Raw genomic sequence first — 18,146 nt, 5'->3', positions numbered from 1 at the left:
CCTTGAAAATGTTCCTGTCACGTCTCATGACAATGACCTATGACTGTGCCAAAATTAAAAGAAATTGATTTAACTGATCTTCAGTTATCCTCTGAACAAAAAAGGGGGAGAAATAAAAATAAAGAATAAATAAATAATAATAAAGAAGAAAGAAAATTCTGACGAAAACAATAGGTGATCTGTTTTCAACAGACCACCTAATAAATAAATAAAGGCGATTTTAACAAAAATATAAGGTGGTCTGTATTATATACAGCCCACCTGATTATAATCAGACATGCGATAGGCTTGTAAAAGTCATGGAGTTCGTGACTGACCTAAAGGTTTATACTTATCATCGTAGCATGAGCTAAATCCAGGATTTTGTTTAAAAATCTGAGACAAAGTTATAGGATCCTTTAAATCTGAAATGGTGCATTCAGTGTTCAACAGAACTTTGGGTGGCTGGCTAAACGAAGACCCTTGGAAACTGGATGTGTATAAAGTCTGTCGCTTCATATGTAGGTTGGTTCAACTAGCCAACAGTATTGTAACGAAATTTGATTACAAGTGTTTAATTCAGACTGCTCTCGTTCAGTTCTCGCTCAATATCTCTCTCACTCGAGCTCATGCGTGTATGCAATATAAATTCAACAGAAGAAATGGAGTATTCGTGAGTTTCAGTTCCATTCGATGTTTATTACTTCAAATAATGACAACTTGGTATACAGTCAGGTTCAGTGAATTACGAAAAACGGCAGAAAGGAGTACGAGGAGAAGTCTCAAGAAGTCAGTCCGAACTCTCTCGATTTTAGAATCCCTGGCTTTATATAGGGAGCTGTTTTGTAGCAGCAAGGACACAACCCGACCTCGAGCTAAAGGGCAGAGTCTGTCCTCAAACTGAGGACAAAGTCTGGCCTCCGCTCGGGGTCAGTCGGAGGCCGCACGCGACTGAGTATCTGTCCTTGCCGTTACGTAAGACGAGGACAGATTCTCTAGACGAGCGTGGCCCTGGGCTTACGCAATCGAACTGCAAGAATTACTCGAGGACGAAAAACAACGTCGTAAATCTACCGAAGGACAAGTTTGACTTGCACAGCAAGCAATAATATTATAGCGAAATAATAATGGACTATGCACATGATACAGACATATATCTAAATTCGTAACACTATTCCCCCTCTCCTTAAAAAGTCACTGTCCTCAGTGATTGATAAAAAAATAGAATTACAGTCATGTTAAACCAAAAGATTTGCACTACAATGTATATAACGAATTTAAAGGAAAAAAATCCTGACATATCGTGTAATGAAGCGAATGAGGGATAGCAAACATCAAATCTGAATCTGAAAACTTGGTCAAAATAAAAGCACGTTGCAGAAGTTGCCTAATTAGCACTTTAACAGACGACATGACTTTGTAAATTTCAAAACGGCATATATGTTTGTCTACCCATACGTAACATTGTGATAGAAACCAGCACAGTCTTAATCGCTTGGTACAGTGTAATCTAGTTTTCAAAAGTTTTGGTGAGTTTGACATAAGATTCGGGGTCATGAAGCCACGACCTTATAAAGTAAAACGAAAATCTATGTAAGACATAAAAAAGTATCGTTTACAGGTTACTATAATACAACGCAAGTAACTGTCGAAAAGTCGAGGAGAACTAATATAATACTAGAAATACAACGTCAAAGCAGACCTAATTATTTACATAATCGTTCAGGTTGCAATAAGATATATGAAATTGAAAACAACAAATAGCAAAAACAAAAGCTACTGAAATGCTGTAAAATTATTGACAATTAACCGCCTCGTACACTGATATCCTTTTTTAGTCAAGATTTGCTGAAGCAGCAGAATGAAAGCCGCTTCAACAGTATCAATTTTTTTTTTTTTTTTTTTTTTTTTTTTTTTTTGGCGAAGCAAATTTAGTGGCCACGTGTCCGATTTTTTTTTTTTTTTCCACTCTTGGTCAGCAGAAATGCAGCACGCGATCCGAAAAAACGCGATCATTGTGATTACTCATCACCATGCCTCTAGCAGCAATATGACGGCTTCGGATGTCAAGACGTACAGGCCGAAAAGAATATCAGTGAACGAGGGGTGCTAAACTTAACACACAAAAATACGTTCCCAAGATAACGGCTACGCGGCCGCTAACGAATTGAGTTTCAACGATATGCACAAAAATCGATTAAAAGATTAAAACATCTCAATCACATCATAGAAATATGTAACAGAAAAATAGAGAAGACATAGTGATAGGGAAATAGATGGAGAGAGGAACAAGAGAAGAAAGATAATTATAAGGATCGAGAGGTATAAAGGGAGGCATATTGTTGCCGAGGGCTAGAAATAAGGAGAGGTAATAGAGAAGACATAGTGATAGGGAAATAGATGGAGAGAGGAACAAGAGAAGAGAATGCAAATGCAATATACAATTGATAACATGTACAAAATAGATTCAAAACAACAGTTTCAACAATGAAACAAAGTTCGGTAAAAGAATCGCGCAATCTTCATTCGGACAACAGAGTTCTCTATCAAAGTCTCCTCGATCTATGATCAAATAGTCCCAGTTTATCTTGAAATGTTAGAATAAATGTCCAGATCTGTCGACGAGGACCGATGTCTTGTCCTGCTGATTTAAGTTTAAGCGAGAGTGACTCTGTGTAGGAATCCTGGCTTCACATTGATATTCCATTATATTCGGGAAATTTGTAATGATAATTCTGCTTCCATAAACATGATAAAGCTCGTGGTTGTATAAACTCGCCTCTATACTGAATTCAGATAACTCAATCAGAAATAAGAATATTTTTAGGATATTCCATAAGGATCACGTAACAGCATTGACTCAGCATGTCGACTTCGCAATATTCCCAACACATGACAAATTGACAATCAAGTATCTACGGCGGGTCCTCCACTTCTACATGGCGCAATATCATGGACACGAATGATTGACGTTGCTCCGATATCTTCGAGGTTGTCCCGTGGTTTCCAAACTGACGCATACACAAAAAATTCGCCAACAAAACTAATACGATGCCGAGATCTCTAACGCTATCCAAATGATGACTCTCTGCCTCCGTTTTCCACACCGATGCTCTCGACAAATAAAATGAACAAAAATAAATTGGCCCTACACATACGAAACTATTGCTACTAAATAAATGGCCATGCACTACGTCCTCTTGTTGCCATTGCTGTGCTCCCCTTCTGAGGCTGGCACCCAATGCAGCAACCGTCAAAAATAAATAAAAAGGCACTCGGTTTCCCTTTGAAATCGTCGACTGGTCATGCAGTATATTTCCTCGTATCTATGATAAATCCTGAAGTACAAACGCTTCCTTTTTCGTGAACGAAGAGCAGGTACATGTTAAACACATTATACAATTGGCTCAACACACCAATTTCAAAATAAATGACCATGTCATGCTGGACGCCTTAATAGGTTGAATGATTAATCTCCATCGAACAACAGAAGAAGAAGAAAAGGGACAGAGAGTGAAACATTTGATGAAAATAATCCGGAACAGTAATATCCAAATAAATGGCACAGTTAAGAGACTAATTATGGAGAGGGCCGAGGAGCTGTCAACAAATCCTGCAAGATAAACGATGCTTTGTGAATCTTCTCCTGCCTTAATTGGATGAGTCCCGACAAATGGTTCACACCTTTCACGATGTCCAGTTGGACATGCTCCGTAAAAGTACGGGCCTCGCCGCTGTTCAGTTCGGTTTGGTGGCAAAGCTGCTCCACCGAATGTTGCAGTGATTTCACCTCCTCCCGAAGCGAGCTCACCTCGGTGGAGAATCTCCTCTCCATGGCTGCCATGGCGACCAGGACCCTGTCGACATCACTGCCAGTTCGGGGCTCCTCCTTCTGGCGCTTCCTCCCTGCCGTCCCTCGCGTGGTGTCTCTTGGTAGGGGCGTGTGGGTGAAGATGAACCCCTGGGTAGCTGTCTTGAATTCATCATTCGGCAACTTGCGGATGGCCTCATCACCCGCCGCCGATACAGGAGAGTAGGTCCTCTCATCGACAATGGGTGTCGATGGAGATGCAAACCCGCTGTCCATATTCCCATCACAGTTATTCATCCCCATTGTCAAATATGAAGGGTGGTAAGCCATTGTAGAAATATAGGAGTGAATAGCAGGCGTCTCGTCTTGTTGAAGTTATTGGCATGGAATGACGAGATATGCCAAAACCGATGATGGCCAGATCCGTTGTTTATAAACTAAGCCGGACGGGCGGTCTTGGCCTTCGGCCGCTCCTCCTCAGTTCGATGCCGTCCTTGGGATTAGTCTGTGTTCCAGCCTGTCGTTGATTCCTAGTAGTAAACACATTTCGTGCATGTTGGGATAGTTCTCGGGCCCATGATGGCACGTTGGCTGAAAGGAAGGGTTTGAGTCTATCATGATGAAGAATCGTCGTTTTTCCTCTCGGGCTACTGCGAATTTCAAATATTAATTCACTTAGCTTTCTCGTGATTACACAGGGGCCTATCCATCGTGCACTTTTAAGTTTAGGAGATAGGCCCTTGTGCCTAGTGGAGTCTAGACGGTAGACTAGGTCGCCGACTTCATAGTTGTTGACTGATGTACGCAAATCATAATTGCGCTTTTGCCTAGACGTACTTCTCCCAATGTTGTCACGAGCTAGCTTCCATGATTGTTTCATTGTTTTGGCCATCCGGTTAGCATATCCTCCGATATCACTCGGTTCCTCGTCAATCGGGTCGATGTCGAGTGAAAACTCTAACGGTGTCCGTACTTCACGACCTAGCATGAGGAAATTAGGAGAAAATCCTATAGTTTCGTGTGTAGAACTTCTGTACCCCGCCGTCAAAAGTGGTAAATTCTTGTCCCAGTCTTTTTGGTTTTTATCCACGAAAGATGAGATCATGTTGGCAAGAGTCAGGTTGAATCTTTCAATCATTCCATTTGAGGAGGGGTGGTATGGAGTTGTTCTTGTCTTGGTAATTCCGAGTAATTTGCAGACGTCCTGAAATAGGTTAGATTCGAATGTCCTGCCTTGGTCAGAATGAAGCTCTAAGGGCGTTCCAAATCGAGATATGAATTCATTAACAAGTTTCTCGGCTACTGTCTCGGCGGTCTGGTCTGGGATGGCGTATGCCTCAATCCATTTAGTGAAAGTGTCACCTACAACCATGACGTATCTATTTCCATTGTCACTAACTGGAAGGGGGCCCATAATGTCAATTGCAATTCGATCCATGGGGTGCCCGACATTATATTCTCCCAGTGGTGCCCTTGGCTTCGATGTTGGTCGTTTCCTAGCACCACATATTACGCAATTTGCTATGAATAGGCGGACTGCTTCGTTCATATTGAGCCAAAAAAAACTGGGTGATATTCTACTTAATGTCTTTTTAGCTCCCAAATGTCCAGCGAAAATTGAGGCATGATTAGCTTCAATCACACGGTCTTGTAACTTCTCCGGAACAACCAGTTGTAATCTTGTTGTGAGTTTTGAATTAGTGTCATGGCGTTTGTACAACAACCCATCAACAATTTGCAGCTGTTGCCAGGACAACCATAGGTTTCGAACAGTAGGACTCTTATCCTGCACAAGATTGCGTGCTGGTCTGTCAGGCTGGTCAGGTGACTTGGTGAGCCAATCGAGCACGATCGCGACATTGGGGTCGTTCTTTTGCATAGTTATCAATTCTTCGCGGGTAAGATTTCCAATGATGACTCCCTGGAGCTCGGGCCTCCCCCCACTTACAAAGTCTGACTGGCCATCGTTGTTAACATCATTACCTCGCTTATCAGGCGGCACCTTCTTCTGCGACGTCGAAGCACGATTCACTCTAGCTAATCTACTTGGGATTGACCATAATCCTCCTCCAAACGACAATACTGCTCCATTCATAACATAATATCCTCCATGCACAACATTCTGCCAAAATACTGCCAAAATACCGAGGATACACACTGTCATAATTCCCCATAGCGTTCTACACCTTGTTATACTGCTGATCAAACTCATAAAGAAAGCGATGACGAACACAATCATGACGTATAGTCCCTTCTTTACTTCAGGTCCCCTTCCTTGATGAGAACTTATTGGCGTAGTCTGACAGCTTGCGTCAGCTTGGATGTGTGAGGCCGGTTTCTGTGTTGGCCGGATACTTCTCGCGGAAAGTGGGATGATGTCGTCTTCTTCGAAGAAGTCAGACCATTCACGATGTCGCCTCTCACAGGTCTTACATCCTCCACATGGTAGTTTTTCGAGGATCGATGATTTGTCATAGCAGTCACATGTATCGGGATCACATGCGATTCTAGATAACGCGTCAGCATTGCCGTGCTTTCTCACTTCCCGATGTTCGATCACGAAGTCGAATTGAGATAATCTCTCAATCCATCTAGCCATTTGATCAGTTGGTTCGCGAAATGACATTATCCATCTAAGAGATGAGTGATCAGTCCGGATCAAGAATTTTCTGCCAAACAGAAAATGACGGAAGTGGCAAACGAATGAGACAACTGCTAATAGTTCTCGACGTGTAGTGCAGTAACGACGTTGTGTCTTAGTAAGAGATCGACTAGCGAATGCGACTGGTCTCTCCAATTCGCACTGGGCTGACTCATCCCACTGTAGTTGGGACAAAACAGCACCGACGCCTGTAGCTGACGCATCAGTATCTAATATGAACATACCCTCATCATTTGGATATGCCATGCAATTATCACTCGTGATCGCTAGTTTCAGCTCATCGAAGGCAGATTGACATTCACTGTCCCACTCAAATGTGCGAGATTTTTCCATGAGGCGAGTCAAGGGTGAAGCGATAGAAGAGAATCCACGGATAAATCTCCTGTAGTAAGAGCAAAGACCGATAAAAGATCTAACATCGGTTACCGTCTTGGGTGTAGGCCATTGGTGAATCCTATCTATCTTGTCGGGGTCGGGCTTGATGCCTTTTGCGCTCACTACATGCCCCAGATAGCATACAGTGTACTTCCGACTTCACTAGGTTGCATTTGCTTGGTTTTAGTTTTAGCCCTGCTTGGCCAAGACGAGAGAGTACCTCATTGAGCCTCTCGAGATGCTCTTCAAAGGTGGAACCGAGAACGATGATATCGTCGAGATAAAGGATTAAGGTTTTCCATTGCAAACCTTTCATGAGAAGCTCCATACCCCGCTCGAACGTGCTCGGGGCATTGCATAATCCAAACGGCATCGTGATGTACTCGTAATGTCCGCTTCTAGTGCTAAATGCCGTCTTCTGCTGGTCCTCCTCCTTTAGTTCTATTTGCCAGTATCCGGATTGTAAATCTAAAGTGCTAAAGATTTTAGCACCTCCTATGCAATCAAGACAGTCCTCTATACGAGGAAGTGGATAAGCATCTTTCGTCGTCACTTCATTTAATTTGCGATAATCTACGCATGGCCTTGTTGATCCATCTCGTTTCCTTACATACACCAGCGGGCTCGACCAGGCGCTCGTGGATTCGCGGATAACCCCTGATCGCAACTGTGTCTGAATTATCTCCTCCTCTTCTTCCACAAAAGCTCGAGGCGGGCGTCTTGGCCTCTGCTTAATGGGTGAGGCATTACCTGTGTCGATTGCATGCTTAACCAATGATGTTCGTCCTAAGTCATTTGGAGAAACTGCAAATGTCGATTTATGCTTATCGAGTAGCTCAGCTAATTTGTCCCTCTCATGTGTCGATGACAACTCTCCGCAGCTCCGATTATACAACGACTTTAAGTCTTCAGACCAATCCTCAAACCTAGGTTTCCCTGATGCAGAGCTACCTTTTACAACATTAATATTTCGAGGAAGAGGCTTAGCTCCATCACTACCTTCATGGTACACTTTGTCTATAAGCTGTAGGTTTGCGAGCTTGGTTCCGGCATGCACATGAATATCCACCCCAAGTGTGTTGGCTACGCGTACAGGCAAATCGATATCATTCCTATTGATATCGATCACGCAGCTGGCTACATGGATTGGTTGTAATGTTTCTCCGCTATTCATGGGTTCAATCAATCCGTATGGAAGATCGCCTTTTAGTTTAGTGACATTAGCACTGCCGGCGATGATGAATTCAGAGTTAGCAGGGATAATGACGTCACGCTTGGCTATCACATTACAGCTCAAGTCAGAAATAATTTCGCATTGAAACAAGCGATCATTCAAACGAAGCCCACGTCTAGGTTCAAGAATAAAGTTAAAGTGGTGCATGAAGTCAAATCCGAGAAGGCCCTCGTCACTTATATCAGCCACGAAGACATTCCACTTGAATGTCATGTCCTCAAGTGTGATGTCGAGATCAATAGTCCCATAGATATGTAGTATTTCATCATTCGCTGCTTGAAGTTGAATGTCCTCTGTCGGCTCGTTAAGATGTTTACGCAAATCTATGTCTATACCTTCGTAAACTTTAGAGGAAATAACAGTCACTGCTGCGCCCGAGTCGACCAAAAATTTAGCGTTTGCACCATGAACATTTGCTCCAATAAAAGCCGAAAGCCCTGTACTTTTGACGAGTTTAATTATTCTCGATGCATTACTCACTGTAGTTTTAAGGGCCGAAACCTGGTCGATTGGATCGGCCCCAGCTAGTTTCCCGCCTCGACATTATTTACGGATGGTAAGGGGTTGGCCTGTCGTTGATGCATAGGCTGCGGATGTTGTACATGTTGTTGATGCTGTGGTGGTGGTGGTGCCTGTGGTACCCACATTTGCTGCTGTGTCTTTGGCTGGGGCTGGGGCGGCACAAACTGTGGAGGTGCCCAGGCTTGTGGGACGAATGGTTGTTGTTGTTGATAGCGGCGGTTGTCATAACGAGGATTAGGGCAGTTCCTAGCTAAATGCCCCTCCCTATCACACTCGTAACATCTGTTGTGCATGGGTCTACCACCTCGAGGTTGACGTCCTCTGTCATCATTCCCTCGCCTACCTTGCCGTCTATCTCCCGTTGTATTGGCATCTCTCGAATTTCTTTCAGCCTGATCCTTTAAGAGGGATGAGAGTGTGTTCAGTCTTTCGTCAATGGACATAACGCGACGTTCAAAATCAGCAAGCCGGCCTTCGGTAACGCTAACCGATTGCGAGGATGACAGGGCCCTAATCGGCCGGTAGGCATTGGGGCTACTCTCCTCTCGCAGATTGAAATACCGCTCGGCTATCTCACGGGCCTCTTGCAGGGATTTAGGTTCGTGCATTCCCACTGTTAATGTCATGTTTTGGTCTCCGATTCCTCGTAGAAAATGTCTTGTGCTGATGGTTTCTATTGTGTCGACGTCGGCACTCGGATAACCGAAAGTTGTCAGTCTTCTTACGTCGGCGGCATAATCGGCAATAGTCTCCTTCGGTCCAAGACGCCTTGCCTCCAACTGGGAGACGAATGAGGCCGGTGTTTTCCTATTTTCGAATCGCTCATTTAGCGCCGCTACCAGGTTATCGAAGTCCCCTGTGACGTCAGAGGAGAGTTGTTGGAAAGCGAAGTCTGCTGCATTACCTCGCAAGCAAGCCAGTATTCGAAATCGTTTTTCGTTTTTGTTCCATCCACACGCTTCTGCAATGTTCTGGAACGAAAAGATGAAGCTTTCCCACGGGCGTGTTCCATCAAAATGTTCCTGATGGGGTAGCTGAATAGCAGCCCTTGGTTGAGCGGGGCTGCGAATTTGAACCTCCTCTTCCAAAGGTTGTGCATCTGTCTCGCTAGAGTGTTGAATTTGAAGTCGTGCTTCATCAAGCTCCAATTGGAGCTCCCTGATCTCCTGTTCTAAATCTGTTTTTCTACGCCTCCTTGCCATTTCGATTAGCGTGTTGAAGTCCAAAATCCCACCGCTGCCACCAGTGTAACGAAATTTGATTACAAGTGTTTAATTCAGACTGCTCTCGTTCAGTTCTCGCTCAATATCTCTCTCACTCGAGCTCATGCGTGTATGCAATATAAATTCAACAGAAGAAATGGAGTATTCGTGAGTTTCAGTTCCATTCGATGTTTATTACTTCAAATAATGACAACTTGGTATACAGTCAGGTTCAGTGAATTACGAAAAACGGCAGAAAGGAGTACGAGGAGAAGTCTCAAGAAGTCAGTCCGAACTCTCTCGATTTTAGAATCCCTGGCTTTATATAGGGAGCTGTTTTGTAGCAGCAAGGACACAACCCGACCTCGAGCTAAAGGGCAGAGTCTGTCCTCAAACTGAGGACAAAGTCTGGCCTCCGCTCGGGGTCAGTCGGAGGCCGCACGCGACTGAGTATCTGTCCTTGCCGTTACGTAAGACGAGGACAGATTCTCTAGACGAGCGTGGCCCTGGGCTTACGCAATCGAACTGCAAGAATTACTCGAGGACGAAAAACAACGTCGTAAATCTACCGAAGGACAAGTTTGACTTGCACAGCAAGCAATAATATTATAGCGAAATAATAATGGACTATGCACATGATACAGACATATATCTAAATTCGTAACAGTATTTTAAGGTCTTTAACCTACCGTAGTTTGCACATACATGATTGATACACATTTACACCCCTTTTGCAAACTTGTTTTGAAGATGTGCACCAAGCATTGAATAGGTTTGTGTACATTATAAAACTCCACCAAATCGAATGGGTGTGTGGGACTGGGATTTAAAAAATAAATACTTGATGTATGGCAAGAAAGTAAGAAACCCACAAAACGTTTTTTCTTCTATCTATGGTAATATTTACCGGTAGGCCAATGAGAGATGAAATTTGGGTTTCATCTTCGGATGTCAAGTTTGGCCTTTTAGATTTTGTCTCCAGTCAAAGATTAGATTCTCTCATCATTGTGACACTTTCAATCACTTTACAACCTTTCACCTTACACTTTCTCCAGAATACTTGAGAAGGCATAAGTATTTGACAGTCACCCTTTCCACACCTCTCTCCCTCTCTTTCCTTTTTTCTCCCTCTCCTTCCCCCTCCCTTCTCATCTATCTTCCTCTCTCTACCCCCTCTCTCCATCTCCCTCCTTATCTATGTCTTTCCATCTTTCTCTCCTGCCCCCCCCTCTCTTTCTCCATTTACTACATGGCATGCCATGATTGTTGATATGGAGTGTGGCAAATGTAGATGAAAGTCTTGCGAAAGGATGCTAGAGCTGTGGCATGGATTTTCTAAATATCTCTCATCTGCAGTTTTACATAGCCCAACCTTGCTATGTAATTTTGCTGACGTCTTTCTTATAGACCTATCCTTTCTTTCTTTCTCTCTCTCTCTCTCCCCATCTGTGTACAGATTACTAAATGGTGTAATCTGTCGTGATGGTTGATGTCTTTATTACATTACATTACATGGTGCAACCTGTGCTGTCATAGTTGTTGATGTGTTTCTCACTCTCTCACTGATATGTTCACACGGGAGTGACGGGACTGTTGTAGTTTTTAACTTTTAAGTTTGCAAAACCTCAAAGTTTTAAACAACTATTCATTGACAATGGCTGGGGTTCACACTGGACCAAAACAGAGTATACAGAGTTTTAAACTACAATCTTGCCAAGCAGTCATTTTACTTACAAGTTGGTGTAACTGCAAAAGTAATTGCGTCCGTACGGCATGCAACCTGGAGTGAGATCCCCCTTGCTGCTCATAATTTTCGCGCTTACCATAGGCCTGCCCTCATCAGACCGAAGTTGCAAAATAATACGCTATTTTAACTAGCCTGATCTCAAATATGCCAGCTAATTTGCGTCTCCATCAGCCTTCAGTTGCAATTAGCGGCTATTTGGTCAAGAAAATATCCCGAGAGATCTTGGTCTTGTTTCCAAAATAGCCCGCTATTTCGCGCCGGTTCGAGCTCATTTGTGATGAGCGTATCGGTCTGGTGACGACGCATTTTCGCGCTTGGGGAAAATATCCCGAGTCTGAAAATAGTGTTTTTTTTTCTTCCAACTTCAGTCTGATGATGACAGGCCTCATAAGATCACTTGCGGTTGATAGCATTGAGTAAACTTCAAGTGTCATAACCATGACCTCAACTTTAACTTTACGGTCTGCCGTGTAAACCTTACCATTCATGATACAATCTCTTTCTCTCCATCTGTCTACAGAATACTACATGGCGCAACCTTTGCCCTCCTCCGGTGTCATACCTGTCATGCAGGTCTTCTGTCCTACAGCAGTCAGGGACCCCTTTGGTCTCCCGGACCACCCAAATTCAGAGTAAGTATCTGTCCTTCAAATTGACAATACAACCATTTCCTAAAGATTTAAAATGTGAAGAAAAAAACAACAACTGAGAACATAACAACAAAACAGCATAACAATTGTGTACCTCTTGGTTTTAATTCTTCTACTTTTATTTCCGCTAATAAGTTTATTTTAAACCTGCTGCTGCTCTTTTACGTACAAAAATTGTCAAAAAGGCTACAGTATAATATCGGGAGTGATTAAGGGCAATTCCAAACTCATAAATTATTTCAACATAAATGCCAGACTACATCTAAAATTTCTGTTTATCTGGTGCCTGTATCAAGCTGATACCCCTACTATAGAACTTGAACTATAGAACTTGAAGCTGTCAAAACATAAAATCATGTCTTTTCATGTTTACGATTCCATAATTCATTTCAAGAATATCTAGTAATGTACACATACTTACACCTTGGACTTAAATAAATGTGGATAATATAGACATTTCAAGATCAAAAACAAATAGGAAATCATCAATTGATCATTCGTTCGTGTCTCCTTAGATCAAGATTCAAAATGTTGATGTTGTCACTGGGATAGTTAGGCCATTATATTAACAAAAGTTGATCTTTAACATGTATTGTGTTCTATATTCACTTCCTACCTTTTGATGGATCAAAGGCAAGCAGTACATGTATATCAAAATTTGATAAAACATTTCCTGATTCTACAGTAAATAAAGGAACTAACCATTTTGAGCATTTACAACTTATAGGCCTACATTGCCCAGGACAACAATAGTTCTGACAACCCTCTTCCTAATCTTGTATCCTGTAATTTCCTGTCTTTCCTTCTCTGTCAGGGTTATATCTTAAATTAGAACGAACTTTTATTTGTATGTGTGTGTGTTTGTGTTTGTGTTTGTTTGTTGGGGTGGGGGAGGGGGGGGGGGGGTCTGGTCCCCTACCAATTCTTGTTGTGACAGTAATGTGCACTTATGAAATATTACGTTTATCCCCAAATGATGTACGTTTTTTAAACTGAAGATGAGAGAAAGAAGATAAAAAGAAAGTAAACAAAACCTTTTAGGCTCAAACTTTAAAGGTAAAGACCAGTTATGGTCATGCGATTGCATTGTGAAAGAAACGTTGTGGAATCGATCAGAAAAGGTTGATCATCTAGCATCTAGCATCTGCAAGGTTCTGGAATCATCAAAATGATAAGAAATTTGGCCCACTCTTCGTAAAGTTACAAGCACTATACACAGAAAGATGTATATGGGACTACCCTATATCTCTTACAGACCATGAGAGAAACAAATTTACCAAATATATGAATTAGTAGGCGGTTTCCCGGCAAATTTGTTATCATCATGTATTAGTCAAAACATATTCTTTCACATGATTGGTAATAAGAGCTTCCATTTCATTTTTTGAAATTGGGGCGTTTCCAATACTGGTCTTTACCTTTAAAGGACATGTAACATGTACCTGGTACATGGTTCATGGTTTGAGTCCTGCTGTGGCACGTATGTCCTTTGGCAAGACATTAATCTACATTTGCCACTCTCCACCCAGATGCAGTAAATAGGTACCCGGTAGGAATTTATTCCTTGAATGCTTTAAAGCACCTTAGAGCAGCTGGGCTAAAGCCAGCCCTGGCAATAAACTAATGATACTACTTTGTACTTTTGAAGGTTCCTTTTACATCCCAGGGGTTAATGGATACATGCGCAATATAAATGTAGCTATTATTACTAGTAGCTAAATGGCCATCAATTCACACTATCACAAACATCAAAGGGTAATTTCAATTTCATTTTGTATATCCGAGGACCGATAGAAGGTGTGCCATGGTCTTGTAATACATCCTTTGCGACATTGGTATATAATTCCAGTGCCGGACAAGGCTCTACATCGCTTTAGATTGATTTTTACCGATCAACTATCAACTATATGTACCTTCTGGCTTTCAACAAATAATATAGTATTAATGACTGCTTTGAGAGAAATAGTTGTTTTATTACGCTCAAGGGAAGGTTAGAATAGCCCAATTCTAACCTTCCCGAGAGCGTATGAAAACAACTATTTCTCGAATATTAAAGCAGTCATTAATACTTTTATGTGCCGAAAAAAAATAGACTAAAAAATGAAAAATTAAAAATATTTATCATTTTTGTCGAAGACGGGATTCGAACTCTTGCGTACAACAAGAGGTGTACCGAAAACCAACGCTTAGACCACTCGGCTATGGCCCGCCGTTAACATGCTTGGCAGTTTTCTCCAATATATACATTAAAATGGATTGAAACCGGCTTCGCGTGTGATGAATGCTTCGCAAAAGCTCCATATACGGACTCTTCTTTTACTTTTGCAATGCATATTGGCACGAACTTAGATCAAGATCTATCGGCAGATGTTGTTTTTAATACTAGCAGTCATTAATACTTTTATATGCCGAAAAAAATAGACTAAAAAATGAAAAATGAAAAATATTTATCATTTTTGTCGAAGACGGGATTCGAACTCTTGCGTACAACAAAAGGTGTACCGAAAACCAACGCTTAGACCACTCGGCTATGGCCCGCCGTTAACATGATTGGCAGTTTTCTCCAATATATACATTAAAATGGATTGAAACCGGCTTCGCGTGTGATGAATGCTTCGCAAAAGCTCCATATACGGACTCTTCTTTTACTTTTGCAATGCATATTGGCACGAACTTAGATCAAGATCTATCGGCAGATGTTGTTTTTTTGTTTTTGGAAGTTTATTTTCGTCTTCATGTCAACAATGCAAGATAAAATTGTCGGTAAGATCGATCGAGATTCAATTGTATTGAAATTACCGACCAATCCTTCGCACACATACGGCATCCTCCATCGCTCAAACCATTTTTTAACATGTAAACCTATGGGGTAACCATGGACGCTGACCAACTTTTTTTAATAACCATGGTTATTAAAAATATTGAAATGTTTTATGCATGGTTACCGAGAATTTTACAGGAACAGTTGAAGTTTATGAATGCAATTCGACCAATCAGATGGCTGGATTTCTTAAGTGAGGTATATAATATACGCTTGGACCCCTTAAAGGGAAAGTCCACCCCCAAAATAAGTTTGTTTCGATAGAGGCAGAATAATAAGAAAATCAGGTGAGTGAAAGTTTGAGCAAATTCTGAATGAAAATAAGAAAGTTATGAATTATTGAAGTTGTGATCAATCAAATACAAATTGGCAACTCTGTGACTTATCATACGAGCTCTCCTTCATTTGCTTTGTGCATAATATTCCATAAAATCATGTTTTCTTCGCTATTGATGATGGAATATATATTTGTTCCTTGCAGGGGGAGTATAGAAACATATTTGCAATTATTATATTTAGGGTGCATGTATGGTTGAAATTTTTCTTGAGGGAAAATGAAAATTTGAGATTTTTTTAGTACTGAGCAAATGGAAGTTGAGCTCGCATGATACATCATAGTGTTGCCAATTTGTGTTTGATTGATCACAACTTCAAAAATCCTAACTTCCTTATTTTTAATCGGAATTTGCTCAAACTTTCACTGACTTGTTTCTCTCATTTTTCTACTCCTATTAAAACTAACTTAATTTCAGGGTGGACTTCCCCTTTAACAATGAAGGTGCAGTAATGTACAGGGATAAACATAACAAAGGCACAGGAAGTTGTCAGTTTTCAGAGGATGCATTTAACATGTTGTGTACATTGGAACTTCCACCCTCTCTGCCATCTAAAGATGTGAAAGGGGGAGTGTTACAGTACATTCATGTATGGATTTAGTTTTCTTGGTGTTAGATGTGCTTTGGTTTTGGTAAAATTTAGGTTGTGACAACATACATGTACCATGACCATGGCCTATATGTAATATTGGATGCATCCTGTATGGTTTGTCGAAAAGATAATTGGTGGTTAATAATTAATCAATGAAAGTATGAGATAGTGCATAGAAACTTTTACAACACAATGCAATAATTTCATTTATGTAATCCCCTTGCAAACTTCACTGTAACAGAATGTTTCACAGCACTATACATGTATATGAATACAAATGTTTGTATAGCAAAAGTACTTGGTCCATTGAAACTGTCTCTCTGATATTTATGGCTTTTCGCATGTTTTTAATTGATGTTACCTTTATAATTATGTGTTTAGGCAGTGTTTGGAGATTATTAACACAACTAGGGTTAGAACATGAATGTATATTTAGATGCCTATTAATGTTTGGTTGTGTTTTTATAATTAGGTTATGAAAACATACATGTACTTTCTTAGCAGTCAGGTACTAAAATAACCACCACTATATTGCTCTTACAAACTTGACTGCTGTTGCACAGTGCTTTCTGATAGTAATAAACTGCTTGTGTGTATATCGTTAAATACCTGTATTTGTAATTATGTGTTCAGCATTCCAAGAACAAGGAAACAACTAGGGTTACAGTACATAGACGTACATGTAAAGGATACATGAAAATGAAAGAACAGAATTCGGTTGGATTTGACATTTTGTTTTCATATTGGGCATCATTAGCGAAACATACATGTACATGTACCAGTAGTACAATAAATGTAATTATCATGCTTGCGGCATCTATTGATTGATGGGAAAGTTTGTATGATGTAGATTGTGATGTGATTTGAAGATACATGTATACAAATAAAATGATTACAATAATTATAAAAAGATTCATCAGTGTCACTTCAAATGGCTATAATGATTGCCTCTTGTGGTATACATGTACATGTATGTTGGTTATATATTTCCTTCTATAACTTACAGTATCTTAGTGGTTACCAATAAAATGATTACAATAATTATAAAAAGATTCATCAGTGTCACTTCAAATGGCTATAATGATTGCCTCTTGTGGTATACATGTATGTTGGTTATATATTTCCTTCTACAGTATAACTTACAGTATCTTAGTGGTTACCAATAAAATGATTACAATAATTATTAAAAGATTCATCAGTGTCACTTCAAATGGCTATAATGATTGCCTCTTGTGGTATACATGTATGTTGGTTATATATTTCCTTCTACAGTATAACTTACAGTATCTTAGTGGTTACCAATAAAATGATTACAATAATTATTAAAAGATTCATCAGTGTCACTTCAAATGGCTATAATGATTGCCTCTTGTGGTATACATGTATGTTGGTTATATATTTCCTTCTACAGTATAACTTACAGTATCTTAGTGGTTACCAATAAAATGATTACAATAATTATTAAAAGATTCATCAGTGTCACTTCAAATGGCTATAATGATTGCCTCTTGTGGTATACATGTATGTTGGTTATATATTTCCTTCTATAACTTACAGTATCTTACAGGTAACAAATCAAATAATTACAATAATAATGAAAAGATACATCAGTGTTACTTCAAATGGCTATATTTATTGCCTCTTAATTGTGGTATATTTAGGTTATATATTTCCTCATATAACTTACAGTAAATTAGAGGTTACGAATCAAATACAATGATAATGAAAAGATACACCAGTGTTACTTCAAATGGCTATAATGATTTCCTCTTGTGGTATATTTAGGTTATATTTCCTTCCATCCATAAGTTCGCTCTACATATAGAATCTGGAATATAGGAATAATTGATGAGGCAGTGCTTTCCTCTTTCTGTCACAAAAGCTATCATCATTATCATAATTGAAGCTATGTAGCATCGTCTAATGTTTCTTGGGGTGATCCGGTGTGCATACCAATTTATTCTTGTATAGATCATGCAGGCAATTATTACAGGCTGAATGTCATCCCGTTGGTTGCCTATTTGCAGATCTGTATTTCAATTATACGGACTTGCTGGTTCATTTCTTCCCCATGTTTATTGACCTTAATTCAGGCCGACAAGATTTCACTTTGCATGGTTACGTTTGGATCGAACCTTCATTACTATCTTTTAGTTTTTCTTACTGAGGGTTTATTATCTGTGCATGGCTAAGTTTTAGCCGTTCCTGTTTATAAT

General features: G+C 40.4%; 1 protein-coding gene across 2 annotated transcripts in view; it reads left to right on the top strand.

The window, feature by feature from the left end:
* The window catches only part of LOC593710 (ATP-binding cassette sub-family A member 2), a 96,930-nt gene that overhangs the window by 13,345 nt on the left and 65,439 nt on the right, over positions 1-18,146 (top strand). For both annotated transcript variants that reach the window (XM_030997635.1, XM_030997636.1), the window contains exon 4: positions 12,053-12,164. In XM_030997635.1, the coding sequence (XP_030853495.1) occupies positions 12,053-12,164 (112 nt within the window). The remainder of the gene's footprint in view (positions 1-12,052; positions 12,165-18,146) is intronic.

This window comes from Strongylocentrotus purpuratus, unplaced genomic scaffold (assembly GCF_000002235.5).
Source record: "Strongylocentrotus purpuratus isolate Spur 01 unplaced genomic scaffold, Spur_5.0 spur5_scaffold_4, whole genome shotgun sequence".
In the NCBI taxonomy this organism is placed as follows: domain Eukaryota; kingdom Metazoa; phylum Echinodermata; class Echinoidea; order Camarodonta; family Strongylocentrotidae; genus Strongylocentrotus; species Strongylocentrotus purpuratus.
Note: the sequence above shows the minus strand (reverse complement) of the source record. Positions and strands in the feature narration are given on the sequence as shown.